Below are 21,442 nucleotides of genomic sequence, written 5' to 3'. Positions count from 1 at the left end.
AGTGTGATGATGCTGTAGCTTTAAGAAGTGTGTTTTGTCCTGGTTTCTTTTAAGATAGATTGAACTAGAGGTGCTGAGAAGTCTTTGGTAACAGAAACAGCTTGTGAGGCCTTGGTTTTTTTTAAAACGTTGGAACAATAGAAGCAGCCTGGATGTGTGTGACCAGCTCTCTCAGACCAGGCTTTCTAGGTTTTTTTTTTAGTATTTTAGATTTGGCAGTTGCTGTTGGGGTCTTGAAGTGAAAAGCTATTTTATTGTACCCCTCTTGGTTACAGCCAAAAGCTTGGGGGTTCTCTACCTGCTATGGAAGCTACAAGTGAGACAATTCTGTTTTCTGAACTTGCCTTTTTGCCAAGAATGTGTTTACGGGATGTTACAATATTGGAACAGTAAATATCACTAATTTACTGTATTTTTTATTCTGTTAAGTTTTCCAATTATTAAGTTAGTCCGAGTTCCTCTTTCTATTGTATTTTAACTATAGTATTTGAATAAATTGTGTTTTGCTTAATGTCCAGTAGGTTGACCAATCGAATTGCATTTGGAGCACAGCACATTTACCTTTTAAAATAACAAAAAGTCTAGGCTACCTTCTTAATATTTTTTGAGGGTGTCTGATCTGTTCCATAAACTTGAGGGAAACATCAAGACAGTTGTGTGCTATTTGTAGCAGTTGTATTGCGACAACATTGTTCCTGTCAGAAGTGGGTAAAGCAATATTTTTAAACTAACTGTTCTAAGGCTGTAACTCTCTTTCAGATCTTCGGTATGTAATGATGGTAACATTGTACAATGACAACAGAATGATTTTAATCATTTTTGTTTCCATTTGATTATGAGTTTGCAAACTTTTGTATGAATGGACAGCTTTTCAAAGGCTGCTGTTCAAATAGCTTCCAATTAATGGCAGATTTGCATCTTTAGGAAATGGAGAAAGCAAAAAATCAATTATGGTATGACCATTTTGTGGAATATGGACACACAGTCAGTATGTTTCGGACAGAGAAAATAAGAAAGCTGGTTGCAATGGGAGTTCCACAGTGTCTTCGAGGACAGCTATGGCTTCAATTTTCAGGTGAATATTGTCACAGACAAAAAGGGAAATTTCCCATTTTAAACAGTGATAACTACTTTTCCTTTTTATTCCCATCCTCTACTGAGGCAGGATAAAGTGTGTCCCCACATAAATCCTGTTTTTTGGATTCCAGTTCTTAAAGGATTTTGCTGTGGGTTTATTTCAAAAAGAAATAAATTTTTTCTTTAACAAAACATTTATACTGTGGGGGAGTTGTTTCACTGCTCCCATTCTCCACGCACACGCATTGAGAGAATCAAGGAAGACGTGACAGGAGAGGAGATAAGATTATAAATGACGCGTTTTGGTAAATCTAGAGGTATTAAAATCAGTTCACATGAGTTACATCAAAGTCAAAAAGCAGCTGACTTAGAATCCAAGAAGTGGATACTTAAGTGATTCAGCAAGCTTAGATTTCAGTCTTGTCACAAAGACAAGTATGTCGTGCTGAGGGCCCATCTGGGTGGGCTAATTGGGAAGTCATTGTTAGTTTAACGTAGATTTGCCACCTTGATCAAAGTTGCCATTGCAACACGAGCTGACTATGAAAGCTTTAGTGCCCAGTGCTTACTTTAACATAATAAGTTTTGAGATTTTTTTAGTCCAGAGCTGTCTGGAGACAATTCATGGCAATACTGGTGACAGTGTTTTGGAAGCTGATTGCTCTCCTCGGGTACAGGTTGCAGAAAATCCACAAAATAAGGAGTCATGGAGTCACAGAGTCACGTAGCACGGAAACAGACCTTTCAGACCAACTCATCCACGCTGACCAGGTTTCCCAAACTAAACTAGTCCCACTTGCCTGCATTTTGGCCCATATCCCTCAAAATCTTTCCTATTCATGTACCTGTCCAAATATCTTGTAACTGTTGTAACTGCACCTACATCTATCCCTTCCTCTGGCAGTTCACTTCATATACAAATCACCTTCTGTGTGGAAAAAGTTGCCCCTCAGGTCCCATTTAAATCTTTCCCTCTCACCTTAAACCTAATCCCTCTAATTTTTGAATTCCTCTGACCTGGGGAAAAGACCTTGGCTATTCACCTTATTCAGCTGCAAGTTGGACTCTGAACCAGTATCATTTGTAGGGCCAGGCACTGATTTTAAAAGAATTTCTACTGTTGCAAATTTTCTGGTACTGATCTGAAGTGTTTTGGGGTATGCTGTGATGAGTTCTTGGATGTAACAGGGAGTGCTATTGTATCTTCACAGGGACATTAGGTGACATGTCAGTTCATATAATTAAACACAGTTACACCATGCATGAACAAATGTCAGTAAACTGAAAGTAAACCTTTTTCTTGTGTATAAACACAATGCCACATCTCTGTCCACAGATGCTGTGACTGATTTAGTTTCACATCCTGATTACTATGCGAATCTGGTGGATGAATCTATGGGCAAATGTTGCATGGCAACGGAAGAAATTGAACGTGATCTGCATCGTTCTCTCCCTGACCATCCAGCTTTTCAGAGTGACACAGGCATTGCAGCACTAAGGAGAGTACTGACAGCATATGCATACAGAAATCCCAAGATAGGCTATTGCCAGGTAAAAATGATTCACAATTATTTGCTTTAATTAAATGTGAATCGATTTACTAGTTTTTGCAAGCTGATTGGAATACGAAGAAATGAGAAACATCTTTACAAAAAATAGGGTACCACCAACAGCAATTTTTTAAAACTTGGAATCTTACAGTTTGAAAAGCCGTTTACATGAATTTTATTAACAAATGATTTCACGCTTGCAATGTGAGAGGGTTGTGGTACATAAGTTGGGGGTAGTATTTCCTTTCAGTCATAATTTGTTTCTGGTGTATGCAACCAGTTTTAATGTTTGTAATTTGCATTACTTTGATAAGCCATCAGATCACCCAGTCCATTTTATTGCTTGCTTATGTCTAGGAAGTGTGCATAAAATTTCCATATTTCAGAGCAATGTAATGACGCAGAGCAGATTTGTTATATAGACAAAGATTGAGCATTTGGCAGAACATTTGCCTTAGCTTAGCAATGGAGTTTAATTCCACTAAATATCCATTATCTTCAATAATAAGACTTCATTAAAATACCACTTAGTTCTTGCAGGATTAGGTCACTGCTATGCCACTAAATGATGTATTTTCTTTCCTGTGTTCCCACAGTCTATGAATATTCTGACTTCTGTATTATTACTATATGCAAAAGAGGAAGAAGCCTTTTGGTTACTTGTTGCTGTCTGTGAGAAAATGCTCCCAGATTACTTCAACCGTCGAGTTATTGGTAAATATTTCTTTCACACCAATTAACTTCAATATATTTGAACATTAACATTCTGATATGTTTCGACTATTAGCTTTGAACATCTCTGTTTGCATTCCATTATTGCATTTGACCCACTATTTTAGTTTACCTGAAATCAGTTCTTAGGTAAAGTACAGGATAATGTTAGACACTGTTTTATTTGAAGTACTTTACAGCAGCAACTTTGTATGTGTTCCAGAAAGGAAGTCCTGACATGGCTGTTTAGATTTATTCTTGCAGACCCCATTGTGCACTGTCTTGTTAGAATGCTACATTCATGTTTATATTTGAATTGGTTTGATTAATGAACTTGTAAAAATTTCAGTGACACTTAAAAAAATGTAATGTGCTAATATTACCACATCGAAGAAAACAAACCAAATTTTACAATATCTGGGAAAACAAAATGACTAGTTTTCTATAGCTGTCCTGCAAAAGATCCTTTGTTAGTCTACAGATGTTGAATTATATTGAACTGTATTGACATGTGTATAACCATTATGACACAGGGATATCAAGCTAAACCAAATCAGTCTCATGGTCACTGGATTCACAACACAACTTAAAACATTCAGTCACACTCAAAATTGCTCAGTTGTTCCTACTCAGACCTAACAAATAACAAATCTTGGACACCAAGTTTATAGTTTAAACAAAAGTTAACTATTTATTATTAAGAATGTAACTTTAACAGAACACAGAAACCACAAGGCAACCTAATTAATATTTATGATCTAAGCCCAATCTTCCTTGAATATAAACCCCCACTGTTACACCGATAGATAGACAGGCAGACAGACACCATTTAGGGATAAATATTTAAATAAAAGAATCATAATTTGCCAGTTCAATAAACTTTTCAATGATGAATACCTGGCCTTTGTGAAATCCTTGCATGATGAGTTATATTGTAGGCACTCAGGAATATATGTTTTGCTTGAATTCCAAAGTTATCTGTCAATGCAACTGCTTCCTCAGACCTCTGGAGACTTCTACTTATTTCTTACAAACGAGGGTTCTTTTCTCAGAACTTTTAACAAATCAGTAACTGGAAAATAATCGACAGAGCAAAAGCCAAAAACAAAGCCTCCAAACCAGCACCATTCAAAGCAACACTGCCTCTTTCCTAAGACCCACTCAGATAGTTCACTCTGTTTTTTCCTTCCTTTTATAACATTTTCTGTGATTGATTGGCCAGGACTGGTTCTCTCTTGATTAACCAACTCAACTTCCAACCAGCTGCCAGTTCCAAAGCATAACAACATCTTGGTGCTGTAGTCCAGTAATTAACCAGCATTATCTTCCCAGGCCACTTCCCAACAGCAAACATCAGTTTTTTTGTTCTCTGTTTATTGAAAGAAGCTGCTTTTCAAATTTTTTTTTTTTTTTTTTTTTGAAATTTTCAATTTCAAATGCAGTTCTTGATTGCAATGCATAGTTCCAAAGCAAAATCGTGAGGTCTCATTATATCCTACAACAAAACATCATTGTATCTGCTCAGAAATCCTGTCAACATTTCCCAAGAAAGTGCCAATTTAAATTTGTTGCACCTTAATTGCACTACCCTGATAGTGAAGCCTCCATTCTGTACCTAACAATTTTTCAGACTCGTTTGCAGAGAAACATTTTGAGCTCCAAACCATTCTACTGCATTCCACATTGCTGCAGATTTTACTAATGGACTGTATTTATCAAAACATAATTTTAACAAAAACTAGGAACAAAATATATGACCTTAAACTGTACAGTAAGTTAGGATTGGAGACTCTTGCCTAGTTATCTCTGGCCCTCTAAGGCCCCTTCACCATCAAAAATGCTAATCAATTTCCAATTGTGATCGTATGCTGACATAACAAAATTCATTTTGTTTATATCCTAAGACTTGTCACTCTATTACAGCAAACATTATGTATGTTTTATTTAAATATAGAAAATTTTCATTGAGTATTGAACAAAATGCAATGAACAGCACTATCTTTGAGGAATTATGTTGGAAAAATGGCAATTTTATTAAAGGTTCTATGGTTGTGGATTATCAATGTTAGTTCTTTTTGTAAACTACCTTCTGTTGCAATCCAGAGATCCCATTTTTACAGTAATTTACCTGCAATAAATAGAAACACAAACTTCTGAGCCAAAAAAATGAGTCCGAGTATTCAAACTTATGAAAGATGGATAGCTGAATTTGTTCAATGATTGACCATTGGATTAAGGGGCACATTGTGAGGAAATCGATGAGTTTGACTCACTTTATTTCTCTTGCCACCTTGTCACGGAGCAGCGTTGATCTTACTTTGCCATCTGGCATCAATGAGATGTAGTTCTGAAATCTTAATGTTAATATGCATCGTAATGGGTCCCATGTTTGGTCAAAGGACATGACTAACACACTGGACTTTTAGAAGGCTGTTAACTTAAAAACAAAATCAAAACCAAAATGAAGGGAACACTGCTTTAAGTGCCCATCATTCTTTTTGTCACAATAAGATTTCTGGTCTAGGCAGTTTATATTTATTTCTTTTTAATCCAGTCGTGCTTTCCTCTTGTGTCATTCACCTTGTCATATCCCATGTTTTCCAGGTGCTCAGGTAGATCAAGCTGTATTTGAAGAACTTATAAAAGAACATTTACCAGAGCTGGCTGAACATGTGACAGACTTGTCTTGTTTAGCGTCCATTTCCCTCTCCTGGTTCCTGACCCTTTTCCTTAGTATTATACCCCTTGAGAGTGCACTAAATGTTGTTGACTGTTTCTTTTATGATGGAATAAAGGTGATTTTCCAAGTGGGCTTGGCTATACTAGATGCCAATACACAAGAGTTGTGTAGCTGCACAGACGATGGACAAGTCTTGATAATCCTTAGCAGGTGTAGTGGATTTGTTCTTGATAAAACTGCAACATTTTTGATTTAATTTTGAAAATGAAAACCGTTCTCTGTGCTGGAGTGCACAATTAATGAAGTGAAACTAATCTCTTCTTACAGGTTTCTTGATCATATCACAAACAAAGAGAGTCCATTGCCCCAAATTTCTCAGCAACATGTCCTTAGTGATGATAAAGATCCTGTACAGCAAGTGGAAATATCTGATCTAATAAGAGACTCCTATGAGGTGAACTGTCTGTGTTTTGTAATTGTGTCATAAGCTTAGGAGATCCACAGTATTTAATAAAGTACAGTAAATTGATGTTTAAATAGATAATGGCAGAGCTGTTTGAGGTCAGTTAGCCAAGTAAATTCTGTCAAGTGCAGTGTTCCCACCCTTTGACATTGAATAAATAATGCAGAGAATGACATTATGGTATTATAAGGGAAGAGGTGGCCTAGGTTATACATTCATGTCTGTGAAGAAATTATGATGATACAAATAACTATTCAGCCTTTTTTAGCAAGCTCCACGATTCAATAGGATCATGGCTGATTGGATTGTTGTCTTAAAGTCATTTTCTTATATGCCCCATACCCTTGATTTCCCTGTTGGTCAAGAATCTATCTCACTCAGCCTTGAATATATTCAATGACCTGGCCTCATTTGCTATCTAGGGCACAGAATTCCAAAGCTATGATGATACTGTGAGGAAATACCTGATGAGTAAAGAAATTCCTCCTTATCTGTGTTTGAACTTGGAGATCTTATGCCCTCGAGTTCTAGATTCCCCCACAACAGGAAAACGTTCTGTTGGCATCTGTCCTGTTGCCGATCGCCACTCATTCTTCCAAACTCCAGGTATGGCCCTAAAGTGCTCAACCTTTCACCAAAACACAACCCCTTCATCCCAAGAATCTGCATTATGAGCCTTCCCTATATTGCTTCTAAAGCAAATACATCCAACCTTAAGTAGGAACACAAAACTATACGTAGTTAAGTGCCTTCTCACCAATGCCTTGTAAAGTTGTAGGATGATTCCCCTACTTTAATTTTCCATTACGCTTGCAATAAAGACTGGCATTCCTTTTGCTTTCCTAGTTTTTTTTTTTGCAGTGCCTGCATGCTATCTATTGGTAGCTCATTTCTGAGGATATCAATGAGGATATCAATATTCTTCTGTGATGCAGGATTCCATTGGTGTCTCTGTCATTAAATAATGAGTGTCTGCTGACACCCGCAAAATGCTGTCTCTACATTGTGCAAAATGTGCACGCACTGTACCTTTGCCGGTACTGCTAATGATGTAATTCTGTCCTGTTGGCTCATAAATTATTGTGCTTACTTCGGCTCTGCCATTGTAAACTTTTTTTTTGACAGAGCATTTCACAAATTGCTCAAGTGTAGTACTTTCCAAATGTGCAATGTGAACCTTTTTTTGGGGGGGGTGCGCGTGTTAGGAGACTGACATACCCTTAAATAGGAACTTCTTTCCCCCTGCTAAAGTGGATAACCTTATTTTTCTACATTTATGCTTAGATGGCCAAATTTTGGGCTCAATGAACCTATCCATACACCTTTACATATTCTCCATAATTTCCTCTCAACTTGCTTTTCTACCTATGTTTGTATCATCAGTAAATTTGTCTAAAAATCTTTTTATCTTTATCCAAATAATCAATTTGGATGACATAGTTGAGACACCAGAAAATCCCTGTGGTGCACTACTCATTAGTCTGCCAATCTGAAAATAGCCCCATTCATCTTGATTGTTTTCTGTTAGTTAGCCGGTATTATGTACATGATAATACGTAACCCACAACACCATGGGCTCTTATCTTGTGCCATAAGTTTATATGCTACATCTACTACTACTACTACTAGTCAAAGATCCACCCTGCTTCTTAGATTCTGAAAGGATTCTAACAAATTTGTCTTTCACAAAACTCTGCTGATTCTGCCCAATTGTATTTGATTTTTTTGAATGTCTTGCTACTATTTCCTTAATAATGAATTCTGTTTTCCTGTGTTAAATGTTAGGCGAACATCCAATAGTTTTCTTCTTCCTGTTTCTTTCTTCTCTTGAAATATTACACTTGTGGTTTTGTAAACTGCTGGAATTTTCCAGAATTTAGACAGTTTTGGAAGATTGTAGTTGATGCATCCATTACGTCAGTAGCCACCTCTTTTAAGATCTTACGATGCAGGCCCTCAATTCTAGGGCTCTTATCAGCCTTTAATCCTATTTGTCTTCCCAGAACCTTTTCTGTTGTCATCATGATCCCTTTCTTTTATGCTCTAGATTTTCTATTCTTGATGTTTTTATATCTTCTGCAAAGACAGATCAAGATATTTCTTCAAAGGCTGTCATTTCCTTGTTTCACGATTAATACCCAGTCTCACCCTTTAAGGAACCAATACTCACTGTTAGCTCTATTTTTCTTATAATGTACCTATATAAGTTTTTGTCTGTTTTAGCTTTCTTGCTATTTTTCTCTCATCATTTAATTTATTTCCCCTTTTGCTGCCTTCTAAAATTTTCCCTAAAATTGATTCCTACCACTAAACTTTCTTTCAGCTTGATACCATCCTTAACTTCTTAGTTGGCTTCAGATTTTGCATCCTTCTCATTCTTGCTGCTTTCTCAGTGGAATGTATCCTTGTTAAGTGTTTTGAAATGTTTCCTTAACTGCTGTCCTGTTAGTACTTTGCCGCCATCCTACCTTCTAACCTACCTTTCCAATCCACGTTAGCCAAATCTGTCTTTTCTTATCCTTGTAATTGCCTTTTTTAAGATTTGATTCTGGTTTCGGACCTGCAGTTCTCACTGTCCGACAGAATGTGAAATTTTATTGTCGTTCATATGAGCATACAAATTAGCTGCAGAAGTAGACCATTTGGCCCTGAAAGCCAATGTCTCACCAATACTGTGTAGAACTGATGCAGATTATTCTCACTTCTTTATTTTTGATTTTTCTCATAAGAGGATAGCTTTCCATTATCACTCGCTGTATCAAAATTGGTCTGCAGCCAGAGACGGGAAGGTTTTACTGACCGAGGCAGGTAGTGGAACTAGAAAGTATTATCAGAGAAGCCTCAGCCCTTGCAGTTGTCCACAAGTTTGAAGCTCCTACAGTGGAGAAGAACAGGGACTTTGGGGACAATGAGCAAACTGACCATAACACTGGTACAGTGGCTTCAAGTGGCGAGTAGTAAAAAGCAATGTAGTTGTAGTATGGAACAGTCTAGTCGGGGCATAAGTACTGTTCTGTGCAGCTGAGCTGAAAGGCTATGTAGCCAGGGTCAAAGAAATCTCCTCGAGGCTAGAAAGAAACTTTGGAGTGAAATCTGGAGTGGAAGGGGACAACATGCTACCAAGAACCTCATAGGGCAAAATAAGAGATTTTGCTGAAGGAATAGCAGCTAGGAGCTAAATGAAATGGTATAATGATTGAAGTAATAAGTTCTGGGTTATTTGAGCCACATGTAAACTTGAATGGATTAAATAAGATCAGAGTATTGAATGTGAGGGCATCGTTTTGATTCATGGTGCATTGACACCAGTACTGGGGGGATGGGGTGGGGAAGAGGAAGCTGTGTTGTTGGGATAGTGGTTGCTGTGGTTACACAGAGATACACCAGCAACCCACATACTATAGCTGCAACACATCACCCGCCATGTCTTCTTTGTTTTATTTAACTAATAAGGTTTCAAGTTCGAAATGTTTTTCTTATTCACTTACAGGATGTGGGTGTTGCTGGAAGAGCCAGCATTTTTTACCTATTCCTAGTTGCCCTTGAGAAAGTGGCAGTGAGCTGCCATCTTCAACTGTTGCAGACCTACAATGCCATTAGGGAGACAATTTGAGGATCTTGACCCAACAAGAGTAAAGGACTGGCGATATATTTCCATGTCAGGATGTTGAGTGGCTTGGTGGGAACTTGTAGGTGGTAGTGGTTCCATATATTGCCCTTGCTCGATTATCTGTAGTCACATTATGGAATTTAATTAGTTTGCTATAAATTGAATGAAATATTCACATTGCCATGCTCCTGATTTTAAACTATCATCCCTGTTTAAAGAAAAAGAGAACTTAAAACTCAGCAATCAGTCACCTACCTGCTCACCTAAGCCATCAGCACCTGTTGGAAGGAGAACCACCTTCCATCAGGTTGCTTTCGACATGACTGTCTTTAACTGAGGACTTTCAGTCCCCCATCTCTCCCCAGCCCAATTGTGATTGACAGGGCCTTCAGCTGTATCTGGTCCATCTCCCGTGTTTCTACCCCTCACTCCTTCCGGAATAACAAACAGGTTCCACTTGTCCTCACTCTGCACCCCAGTAATCTCTACATTCATTTCCAGCACCTCCAGCCGGATGCCACACCAAGCACGTTCTCCCATCCCCTTCACTGGCAGCATTCTGCAGGGACTGTTCCCTCTGTGACACCACGGTCCACTCCTCCATCACTCCTAATGTTCCCTCACTTCCCCATAGCAGTTCCCCATACAATTACAGAAGGTGTATCACTTGCCCATTCACTTCCTCCCTCCTCAGTGTCTAAGCCCAAACACACTTTCCAGGTGAAGTAGCATTTCAATTGTACCTCTTTTTAATCTTGTCCACTACATTCACTGCTCACAATATGGTGTCCTTTATGTTGGCAAGACTAAAGGCGGACTGGGTGACCATTTTATTGTCAGTAGGAATGACCCTGACCTGCCAGTTGCTTGTCTTCTTAATAAACCTCCTTACTTTCATGCTAACAGTTCTGTCCTGAGCCTGCTGCAATGTTCCAACGAAGCACAATGCAAGCTCAAGGAACAACACCTCATTTTCCACTACGCCACTTTACAACCTCAAGATTTCAGTATTGAATTCTCAACCTCAAACCCTGACCACTCTTTTATGTGTTCTCCAGTTTTCTTACATCCTCTTCTATCCACACACACCACTCCCACTGCTTCCCCCACAGCCGTGTCTGGTTTACTTTGCACTTAGTAGCAAGGGCCAATTCTCTCTCCACTTCATATTTTAATTTGTACAGTTTTTTACATCCCTCTTTATCTTTCTCCAATGTATACAAAATGTCGACTTTTACACTGGTCCCCTACATCTTCCCGCTTACTCCTTCTGTGCTACTATCAAAAATATATGATTAAACCTATTTTCTGACACCTTTCAGTTTTGAAGAAGTCATACCAGCCTCAATGTTAACTCTGTTTCTCTCTCCATCCATGCTGCCAGGTCTCTAGTTTCTGCTTGTGTTCTGGTTGTTTCAGATTTCCAGTATCCGCAGTGATTTGTCTTTTAACACCAAATTAATAGGTTTGTTAATGGGTTTGAGCTTAAAATGTTGAGGGATATTAATGTTGTAGAATGGAGCCCTTCTTATTTCGGGCACCCAACACGCAAGATTCACATTGGTCAGAGATCAATGCATTCAATTGCTGTCTATTGTTCCCCGTACACTGCTCCATCACAGTACCAACCACAAAAAAATCTCCCTATTGCATTGATGTTGCACCTTTTATGTTTCCTACATCAGTCATCTTGTGTTCTGTGACTGAGATTGCCAATAAGTGGAAACTAAATCTGGATTCAGATTTCCTAAATTTGTTTTTATGATGAACTAATACAACAGCACTCCACTTCCACCCAGACTCAAATAAAGAAGGTTTGATCAGTAAGTTCACAGATGGCGTGACAATTGGTGGTGTGGTAAGGAGCAAGAGGAAAGCCTTAAACTTTTTCTTTATTCATTCATTATTATTGCCCATTCCTTGTTGCCCTGAAGGTGGTGGTGAGTTGCCGTCTTGAATCACTGCAGCCCACCTGCTGTAGGGTGACCCACAATGCCATTAGGGAGGAAGTTCCAGGATGTTGACTCAGTGACACTTGAGGAACTGACTTATTCCCAAGTCAGAATATTGAGTGCCTAGAAGGGGAAGCTGTAGGGGGTGTTCCCACGTATAAGGGTGATATATATGGGCTGGCCAAATGGGCAGTGAGGTGGTAAATGGAACTTAATTCTGGAAAAAAAATGTGAGATGATGCATTTTGGGAAGACTAAGATGGTGAGAAAGGACACAATGAATGGTTAAACTCTAGGAAGTACAGAGGGTCAACATGTCCACAGGTCCTTGAGGGCATCGTTGTTGCCAGACCAAATTAGCCTCACTAACATTGGATATTGCAATGCAGTGAATTTAAAATAACCGCAAACTTGTCCAGTTGTTCCTAACCCGACTTTATGCATAACAGATATCAGACACCCAAGATTATAGTTACAGAAATTAACAATTATTAATGCTACAACTTTAGCAGAACAAAGTTAAACAATATCTAATTAATGTCTATGATTTAAACCCAATCTTCTTTGATCATAGCCCCTACACTCTCTCAAAGACAGACAGACATTGTTAATGGATAAATTGAAAAGAAAATATGAATTGCAACTGGACAGTTCACTTAAGCAGTTTTGAATGATGATTGCTAACCCTTCATACAATCCTTGGGTAATGAGTATTTCACAGTCACGTGGGACTGTATGTCCTGCTTGAATTCTGAACTCACTGGTCAATGCAAACAGCTTCTGCAGGCTGCTGGAGACACTTTTGTGTCTTACACACTGGGCTTCTTTTCTCAATCTTTTAATAATTCGATAACTGAAGGTAACTAGACAGCAACCCAAAAACTTTGTCCTGCAGCCTTCGTAGCCATACTGCCTCCTGTCCAAAATACAGTTCAAATTCAGTTCAATCCGTGGATTCTCTTATTTTACTTTCCCCAATAATCTCATTGACTGACTGGCACTGGTCCCCCTTGTTTGCCCCTTTTAACATCCAAGCATTTGCCAATCCTTGAGCACAATAAATCTCAGATACTGAAATGTCTGCAGTCATCTTAGAACAATGATTAACCTACAATTAACTTTCCAGGCCAGTACCCATCAACAAATATCCGTTTTTGTTCTTACCTTTTTTTAAAAAAGAAAAATGAGCTGCTGTTCAAAGTCCAAAGTTCACCTCTAATCTCCAGCTCACAGTTCCAAACCAAAAATGAGAAAAACAAAAGATACTGATGGTCCTAACAAGGTAGAGAAGATGGTTAAGGTGGCATATAGTATACTTGCCTTTATTAGACAAGGCATTGAATACAAAATCAGAGAGGTTATGATGGAGCTGTGAATAATGTTAGTTGGGACACAGCTGGATGGCTGTGTACAGTTCTGGTCATCACACTTTCTGAAGGATGCGATTGCGCTGGAGAGAGTGTGGAAGGGATTCACCAGGATGTTAGCTGGGCTGGAGCAATTCATTGCAGAGAACAATTAGATAGGCTGTGGTTTTTTCTCTAGAGCAAAGGAGGCCAAAGGGATCGTGACTGAGTTGTGCAAAATTAGAGGGGTGTAGATAGAGCAGATAGGAAGAACCCATTCTCCTCGGGAGATGGAGTAGTCAGGGGCATAGATTTATGATAAAAGCAGGAGGTTTAGAGGAGATTTAATGAAGATTTATTTCATTCAGAGAGTGGTGCGTATTTAGAAATCACTGCTTGCAAGTGTGGTAGAAGTGGATGCTGTCAGAATATTTAAGTTTTTGGAAGATCACTTAAAGCACTATATCATAGAAGGATATGGCCCAGCTTCTGGAAAATGGGATTAAAGTAAATAGATGCTTGATGATCAGCATGGGCAAGAGCTGAAAGACCTCTTTCTGTGCTGCACATGTTCTGAAACTTCTTTCAGTCTCTATAAATAAATTGGCTCATGTCCTAACTCACTATAGAATTTATTTCTGGATAGAAAAGCAAAATACTGCAGGTGCTGGAAGTCTTAAATAAGAGCATTGGAAAGCTCAGCAGGTCTGGCAGCATCCATGGAGGAAAAAAATGGTCAACATTTTAGGTCAAATTGACCTGACCTGAAACATTAACACAATTTCATCGGGCTACCAGACCTGTTGAGTTTAGCATTTTCCGGTTAAGTTCTAATTTCAGGATTTTGCTTTTGTTCTATCTTCCAATATCACTCTATCTAGAACATGAAAATATTGAATTTTACCAGAGGGTTAATTTAAGGCTAATAATGTTTAATGGTAACAGCCAGACTCTAGCCAAAATGTGCTCTGATATAACTGTAAAACAAACCAACATGTACTGACATTTTAGGTTTATAAATTGAACCTACTACAGCAGATTGTTAGCAAAATGTTCAATTTATGATCCTGTTACAGTTTTCAATCACAAATTGGTTTTGTAGTGGATCACCTTTATTGAATGCATTCTTCATAAGTGGCTGTCAGTTTACTTCATTTATTTTTACAGCTAATTACAGATGTGGAAGTGGGGATCAATTTTGATTGTAGAAAGCATTTTGAATGTCTGGGTTCCCAGCAGTAGCTAACTGCATCTAGGATAATATGAAAGATGATGCTGGTGAATGATGTTTCTATTCTATTTCTTTTTCTCTCTCCACTCTTAGGCATGAACTTCCACACAAAATACTATCAGTGAACCACTTCTGGTGAAATGTTACGTAGCATTCCTAGTGCTCCATTGACATGCATGAAATAATTTCATGTTAATTGGCATGTCTACTTGCCTTTATAACATTGGGGAACAGTAATTTGTTATGACGGCTCTTGGCGAATTTTTAAAATATACTTTAACATTTTACTTTATATTGTATTATAATTATTTAAATCTATTAATGAATCCACAACAAAAATGCTGCTATCTAAATTTCAGCTGAACACTGAAACAGCATGACAGTATATTTAAATTTAACTTTGTTTCCTTGATCATGTTGAGTGGGTTAGCTCAGTTGGTGCCTAGTGTCACAACCACGCCAGACACTTCTTCAAAGTGGTCTGTGAATTGTAAATTTTGTACAAGTTCATTATCTAACATCCTTTTAGTTCTTGGGTGTTTCAATTTATAAATAACCAGCAACACATTTCAACGTTTTAAATGTGATCAAAGTTATTTCATTACAACAAATGCTGATAATTATTCAGCTTTAACAAATTTTACTTATCAGAAGTACAAATTTAAAATGAGGATGAAAGTTACACATAGGAATGAAACTGAAATCAATTTCCACAATTTTACTTTGTACTGCATTTTAATTATTTAAATCTATTAATGAATCCACAACAAAAATGCAGCTATCTAAATTTCAGCTGAACACTGAAACAGCATGACGGTACATTTGAATTTGACTTTGGCTTACAGATTCTCTTTCCAAAGTGAAATGGTTGAAAACTTTAACTCAGATTCAGCAGCTGCGATGGCTTCGGTGGTCAAATAGTTGCTCCGAGAGGTGCTCTGAGCAAAACAGATCCTGGGAGTTAGTGGGTGGTGTGTGCTTCACTTTAATAGCACTGCAGGTAGCCTCGTTCAGTACAGCAGTCCTAGGCACTGATCTTTTTGTCTCCTTTTGAGAAACAGTGACTGCTTCAATTTATTTCTGTCATGGTCTCTGTACAAAATGGTTGCTCACAGTCAGGCCTTTCTATGCATCATAACTAAAATGATCGCTGTCTCAAAAACACTCCAGTCATGCTTCCACATAATGCATTGGGTTATCCCAGGTCGAAGGCATGTTCACAGCACTGGTAACTGACCTGGGAATATTTGGTTTCAGCACAGTGCATTTAGAAAGCTGAAAACTGACCTCTACAGTGCCTGTTCCTGTTCTATCTCCCTCTCTGCCCATTATTCTTCAATGTGGAAACTATTCTAAATTGTACACTAATTTCTTTTGAATCTGCTCTTATTGCACATTCAGAAATTTGGAGAGCTTCACGTAGGACAAATCGAGCAAATGCGCTGCAGACACCGAATACGAGTGCTACAGAACTTAGAAGATACCACTAAACAAAATGTGGTAAGTTTACACAATCAATTAGTGTGATTAAAAGAAAACCAGAGTTGTTTTATTTTGTGATAATCATTACTTAATATTTAGTCATACAAGTTGTAATAAAAAGCAGAACAAACTGAATCTGGCTAGCTATTGCTCCATCAGTCTGCACTTGATCACGAACAAAGTGATGGAGTGTGTTGTTGACAGAGCTATCAAGTGGAACTTGGATAACAATAACGTACTCACTGATGGTCAGTTTGAGTCCTGCCTGGATCACTCAGTCCCTGACTTTATTACAACCTTGATTCAAACATGTGCAAAAGAGCTCCATTCAAGATGTGAGGTGGGAGTGATTGCCCTTTGCATCAAGGAGCCCCAACAAAATTGGTGGGGGTGGGGGGAGGGGGTAAGCCTCTCCTCCGTTTGGAGTCTATCCTAATTAAAGGGAGGTGATTGTGGTTAAATACCAATGATGGCAGTTCAAGGACACCGTTAAAGTGGTTCCTCCAGGTGGTGTACTGCCTCCAACCATCTTCAGCTGCTTCATCAATGACCTACCCTCGCATTATAAAGTCAGAACTGGGGAGTTCACTGATGATCCCACGGTATTCAGTATCATTTGAAAAGTCTCTGATATGAATGTAGTCTGTGTCCATACGTAATAACAACCAGACAACATCCAGGCTTGGGCTACTAAGTGTGGTAAATAACGTTCAATAACAAAGCTATCGGCACATACATCCTCTTACATTCTGTAACTCTCCTCTCTTAACGTTCCTGTCACTGAATCCTCCACTGTTGACATTCTGTGGGTTACCATTGAGCAGCAACTAAACTAGCCAAATAAATACTGTGACCACAAGAGCAAGCCAGAGGTTAGGAATCTTGCAATGAGTAACTCACCTCCTGACTCGCCAGAGCCTGACTACGATGTTCGAAGCACAAGTCAGGATTGGGATTGAATACACCTACTTGCTTGGTTGAGTGTGGTTTTGACAACACACTTGACACTATCATGGACAAAAGCAACTCACTTGATTAGCATCCTGTCCCTTCTCTAAAGCGTTTACTCCTTACAAACCTGATGCACAGTGGCAGTAGTCTATGCCTATTCGAGGTGCACTGTAGTAACTTGACAAGGCTGCTTCAACAGTACTTTTAAAAACCTACAATCCCCACCATCTAGTAGGACATAGGCCACAGGCCACAGATGTGTGGGAAGACCATAGCCTGCTCTGCCATTTTGTGAGATGTGCGGCTCATCTGATTGTAACTTCAAATTCATGTTCCCACTTACTCCTGATCATCTTTCACCTCTTCCTTACCGAGAATCTATCCACCTCTGTTTTAGAATTACTGAGACACTGCTTGCTCTGCTGTTTCGGGAAGAGTTCCAAAGATACACAGCCCATGTGATTATCTCTGTGCTTTTCTGACCGGCTGATTATTTCCTCCTTTACGCTCCACTCTCCTGTTTGGTTACCATCAGGGTGGTTATTTGCCTTTATTGTTCTCATTCCTGCTCAAACTGCTTCTACATGCTTTTTTTTTGTTCTGAAATCACATCATCCTTCCATTACAACCATTAACTAACAGAGTCACCGCTCCACCTTTCCCAGCTTCCTGTTCTTCCTAAAGTACTCTTCAATATAAGGCACCAATTCATGTCATCCTGCAGCCTCCTAGATCATGCATTGTCAGAATGCACTAAGGACTGGTTATACAGATTGGTGAAAAATTGGAGCTAAACTAAATAAAGCAAAAGGATAAAACAAAACATTTGAAAGAGACAGTGCATTTGAGTTTTGTAAGCATTCAGAAAATGTATTAATAATTTGAGAGTTGCTTACCTTCTCAGTTAATGTAAGGCCATGGGGCTAATTTAACATTTTAAATATAATTTTGCAGCTCCGAGTTGTGGCACCAGAAGTTTCATTTAGTACTGAAGGGCTTGGAGACCTCTATGACCTTTTCAAGGTGAGTTTTACAAGAGCTGGTAATTGCGAGTGACTCAACCGCAGATGCTCAATTTTGAACGGTAATGAGTCCTTCCCCAATTTTCTGTGGTCATAATTCTATATAGACACCTTACGAAATAAAAATTGGTGGCATTTTCTTCACATGCATACTAATCCTAAAGTGTAAGCAGTATCCCTGCTACTAGGCCTTCTGCTAATTGTAATTATTTGCTCATAAGAAGGTATTCAAGACTGAGAGACTTGCTGTCCTTTCTCTTGTGCACATATATGTAGTGTTTAGATTCCTGTCATGATGGTATATCTAAATGGGTAATGTTAATGTAATGATGTGACTCAAAGCTGTCACCATAAATTTGATAAGTGTGTACCGGTAGATATTGTGTGCCATCAGATACTGTAGGGGGTCAGTTAGCTGCGTTGATTGCATAACTGGTTTGGGAGCACAGTGATGCCAACAGTGTGGGTCACACCACACTGGCTGAGGTTACCAGGGGAAAAAAAAATCTCTTCCTCAGCCTCTTCCCTCACCTGAGCCAAAGTGACCTTCAGCTTAAACCACCACCAGTCATATCTCTCTAATGAGGAAGCAGCCCTTTTTATTGTTGAAATTGACAAATTGTCAATACTTGGTTGGTTTCTGTTGGATTTACCTGATGTCATGTGACTGCATTGAGCATTCAGCACCTACAAAGAGTGTCACTGGGAAAATAGTCAGTTTGGCAATAAATCTGGAACTTCTGCAATGGGAACTGGCAAAAGAAAGAAATTGCATTCCAACTTTTAGTTAGAAAGGAATAGTTTGTAAAATTATATTCTAAGCTGTATCCCTTACTCTGCCTTTAAAATTTATATTTACTTTATTTTTCAACCAGAGAGAATATCTTTTAGCTTGTTACTGGGGTGGAAATGACTCAGCAGCGTTGCATCATGATCCCAGCCTCCCATATCTGGAACAATACAAAATAAATAGTTTCCAGTTCAGCAACCTCTTCTGTCTTCTAAGCCCCTGGACGTGGGGTACCCATACAGATCTTTTAGCCCAGAGGACGTTCCGCATACTAGATGAAAATGAAGATTCTCTAATCGATTTTAAAGAATTGGTCAGTTGTTTAGGTAACTACTTTTTAATCTCTTTCATGCAGAGTTAATTAATGTAAATATGCATGAACTGTCTGCTTAAAATCTTGGTATCAAGATTGGTACCTAATTAACAAACTATTCAAGCGGCAAAAATTTTGCTTTGTATTGGCAGTATGGACAGTGTGGAAAAGAGGGTCTTGATTGAATAAGTGTTTTATTTTTATATCATAGAAATAATGTACAATGGAGACATCAGTGAAAAACTCAGATTGTTATACAGGCTGCACATTCCACCAGGTAAAGTAATCCTTAAGGAAAAGTTAGTAAAAGAAGCATACTGCTGAAGTTGTTAAATGCACATCAGCGCAGTTCATGAATTCCCAGTTTGATTTCAAATTTTACACCTGATTTTTGTACAGTATTCATGATGTTAATAGACCTCTGCTTTCATCTTATTTGTATTTGCTATGTTTTTAGTTTATGAATGTAGGTGTGAACTTGACATCTAAAACTTTGCTTACCTTATCCTGTACTGTTCCACTTACCAATCACCCTTGGCATTGATTCATTAATTTGTGGGAAGTTGACATTGTTGGATAAATTAGAATTTGTTGTTCAATCCTCATTACCCTGGGGAAGCTGGTGAATTTCTTTTTCTCATCCTTCTGTCTTTTGGATGAGATGTTAATCTTGTCTGTCCTGAAGTGGGTGTGAAACATCCAATAGTGCTATTTTGAAGAATATAGGGGTTATTACTGATTTCCTAGTCAACATTTATCCCTCAGTCCTCCTCAAAAATACCATATTGGTTCATTTCAGATAGCTGTTGATCATGAAAGGCAACACATAAAAGCAAAATTTTACTTTCTTCCCCATTCTTGAATTACTGCAGTCTGTGTAGTAAAGATGCTCTTACATGCTTTTAAGTTTGGAATTGCAGGATTTTGACCCAGTGACATTAGACCAACTACAATCTAATCTGAAGTCAAGATGGTGTGTGATTTAGAAGAAACTTGTAGCTGGAAATATAGCTAAGAGTTTGCCATCGAAGAAACTTTGGCATTTTGTAGATGGCATACACTGCACCCTGCTGGTGAAGAGTGAATATGCAGGTGTGAAAGGTAATGGATGTGATGCTAATCAAGGGGGGCTACTCTGGTTAGACCACACTTGGAATATTGTGTTCAGTTCTGGTCACCTAATTATAGGAAAGATGTGGAAGCTTTAGAGAGGGTGCAGAGGAGATTTACCAGGATGTTGCCTGGACTGGAGGGTAGGTCTTATGAGGAAAGGTCGAGGGAGCTAGGGCTTTTTTCATTGGAGCAAAGAAGGATGAGGGGTGACTCGATAGAGGTGTACAAGATGAGGAGAGGCACAGATAGAGTGGATAGTCAGAGACTTTTTCCCAGGGCAGAAATGACTATTACAAGGGGGCATAATTTTAAGGTGATTGGAGGAAGTTATAGGGGAGATGTCAGAAGTAAGTTCTTCACACAGAGAGTGGTGGGTGTGTGGAATACGCTGCCAGCAGTGGTAGTGGAGTCAGATAATTTAGAGACTTTTAAGCGACTCTTGGATAGGCACATGGAGGATAGTAAAATGTAGGGTATGCAGGGTAGATTGATCTTAGTAGGATAATAGATCGGCACAACATCGTGGGCCGAGGGGCCTGTACTGTGCTGTACTATGTTCTATGTACTCTGGCTTAAAAAGTATTCCGTCATGCTTATGACTTGTCTTGTAGATAATGGAAAGCTTTGGCGAATCATGAGGTGACTCAATTACTACAAAATGCCCACTTCTTATCGCCATAGTATTTTCATGTTTGGTGGTGGCCCCTCCCCCAAGATCCTAACTTCAGGAAATTCGGTAATGGCAAAAACCATTGAATGTCAAAGGAATTAGACTTTGTTATTGGAAATTACTCTTGCCCAGCACCTGCCTGGCATAATTGTTACTTGCCAGCTTTTGACAGTTGTCCAGGCCTTGTTGAATATTGGCACATACTGACGGAGGAGGTGAGAATAAAGCTCAGCGCTGCAATTGCCAGTGAATGTCCTCACTTACGATAATTCTGGGAAAGTAATTATTGATGCCTGGAACTCTGCCCTGAGGAACTCCTGCAACAACATGATGGTGTTGTGATAATTGACCTCGAACAAGAATAACTATCTTCCTTAAAGTAGCTCCACAGTTAGTAGAGAGTACCAACTCTTCCCTCAATTCCGATGACTTCAGGTTTACTGGACAGCCTTCATACCATTTGAAATGCTGCCATTATGTT

General features: G+C 38.8%; 1 protein-coding gene across 1 annotated transcript in view; it reads left to right on the top strand.

Moving 5' to 3' along the window:
- LOC109928297 (TBC1 domain family member 8) overlaps window positions 1–20,386 on the top strand; it is a 46,965-nt gene extending 26,579 nt beyond the window's left edge. Inside the window, exons 7-15 of the mRNA XM_020528282.2 lie at window positions 925–1,075; window positions 2,414–2,628; window positions 3,224–3,341; window positions 5,943–6,228; window positions 6,346–6,472; window positions 16,022–16,120; window positions 18,008–18,076; window positions 18,951–19,191; window positions 19,390–20,386. Coding sequence (XP_020383871.2) covers window positions 925–1,075; window positions 2,414–2,628; window positions 3,224–3,341; window positions 5,943–6,228; window positions 6,346–6,472; window positions 16,022–16,120; window positions 18,008–18,076; window positions 18,951–19,191; window positions 19,390–19,502 — 1,419 coding nt within the window. The 3' untranslated portion in view covers window positions 19,503–20,386. The remainder of the gene's footprint in view (window positions 1–924; window positions 1,076–2,413; window positions 2,629–3,223; window positions 3,342–5,942; window positions 6,229–6,345; window positions 6,473–16,021; window positions 16,121–18,007; window positions 18,077–18,950; window positions 19,192–19,389) is intronic.
- Window positions 20,387–21,442: the final 1,056 nt, after the last annotated feature.

The sequence above is a fragment of the Rhincodon typus genome, chromosome 6 (assembly GCF_021869965.1).
Source record: "Rhincodon typus isolate 14 chromosome 6, sRhiTyp1.1, whole genome shotgun sequence".
Taxonomy (NCBI): Eukaryota; Metazoa; Chordata; class Chondrichthyes; order Orectolobiformes; family Rhincodontidae; genus Rhincodon; species Rhincodon typus.
Note: the sequence above shows the minus strand (reverse complement) of the source record. Positions and strands in the feature narration are given on the sequence as shown.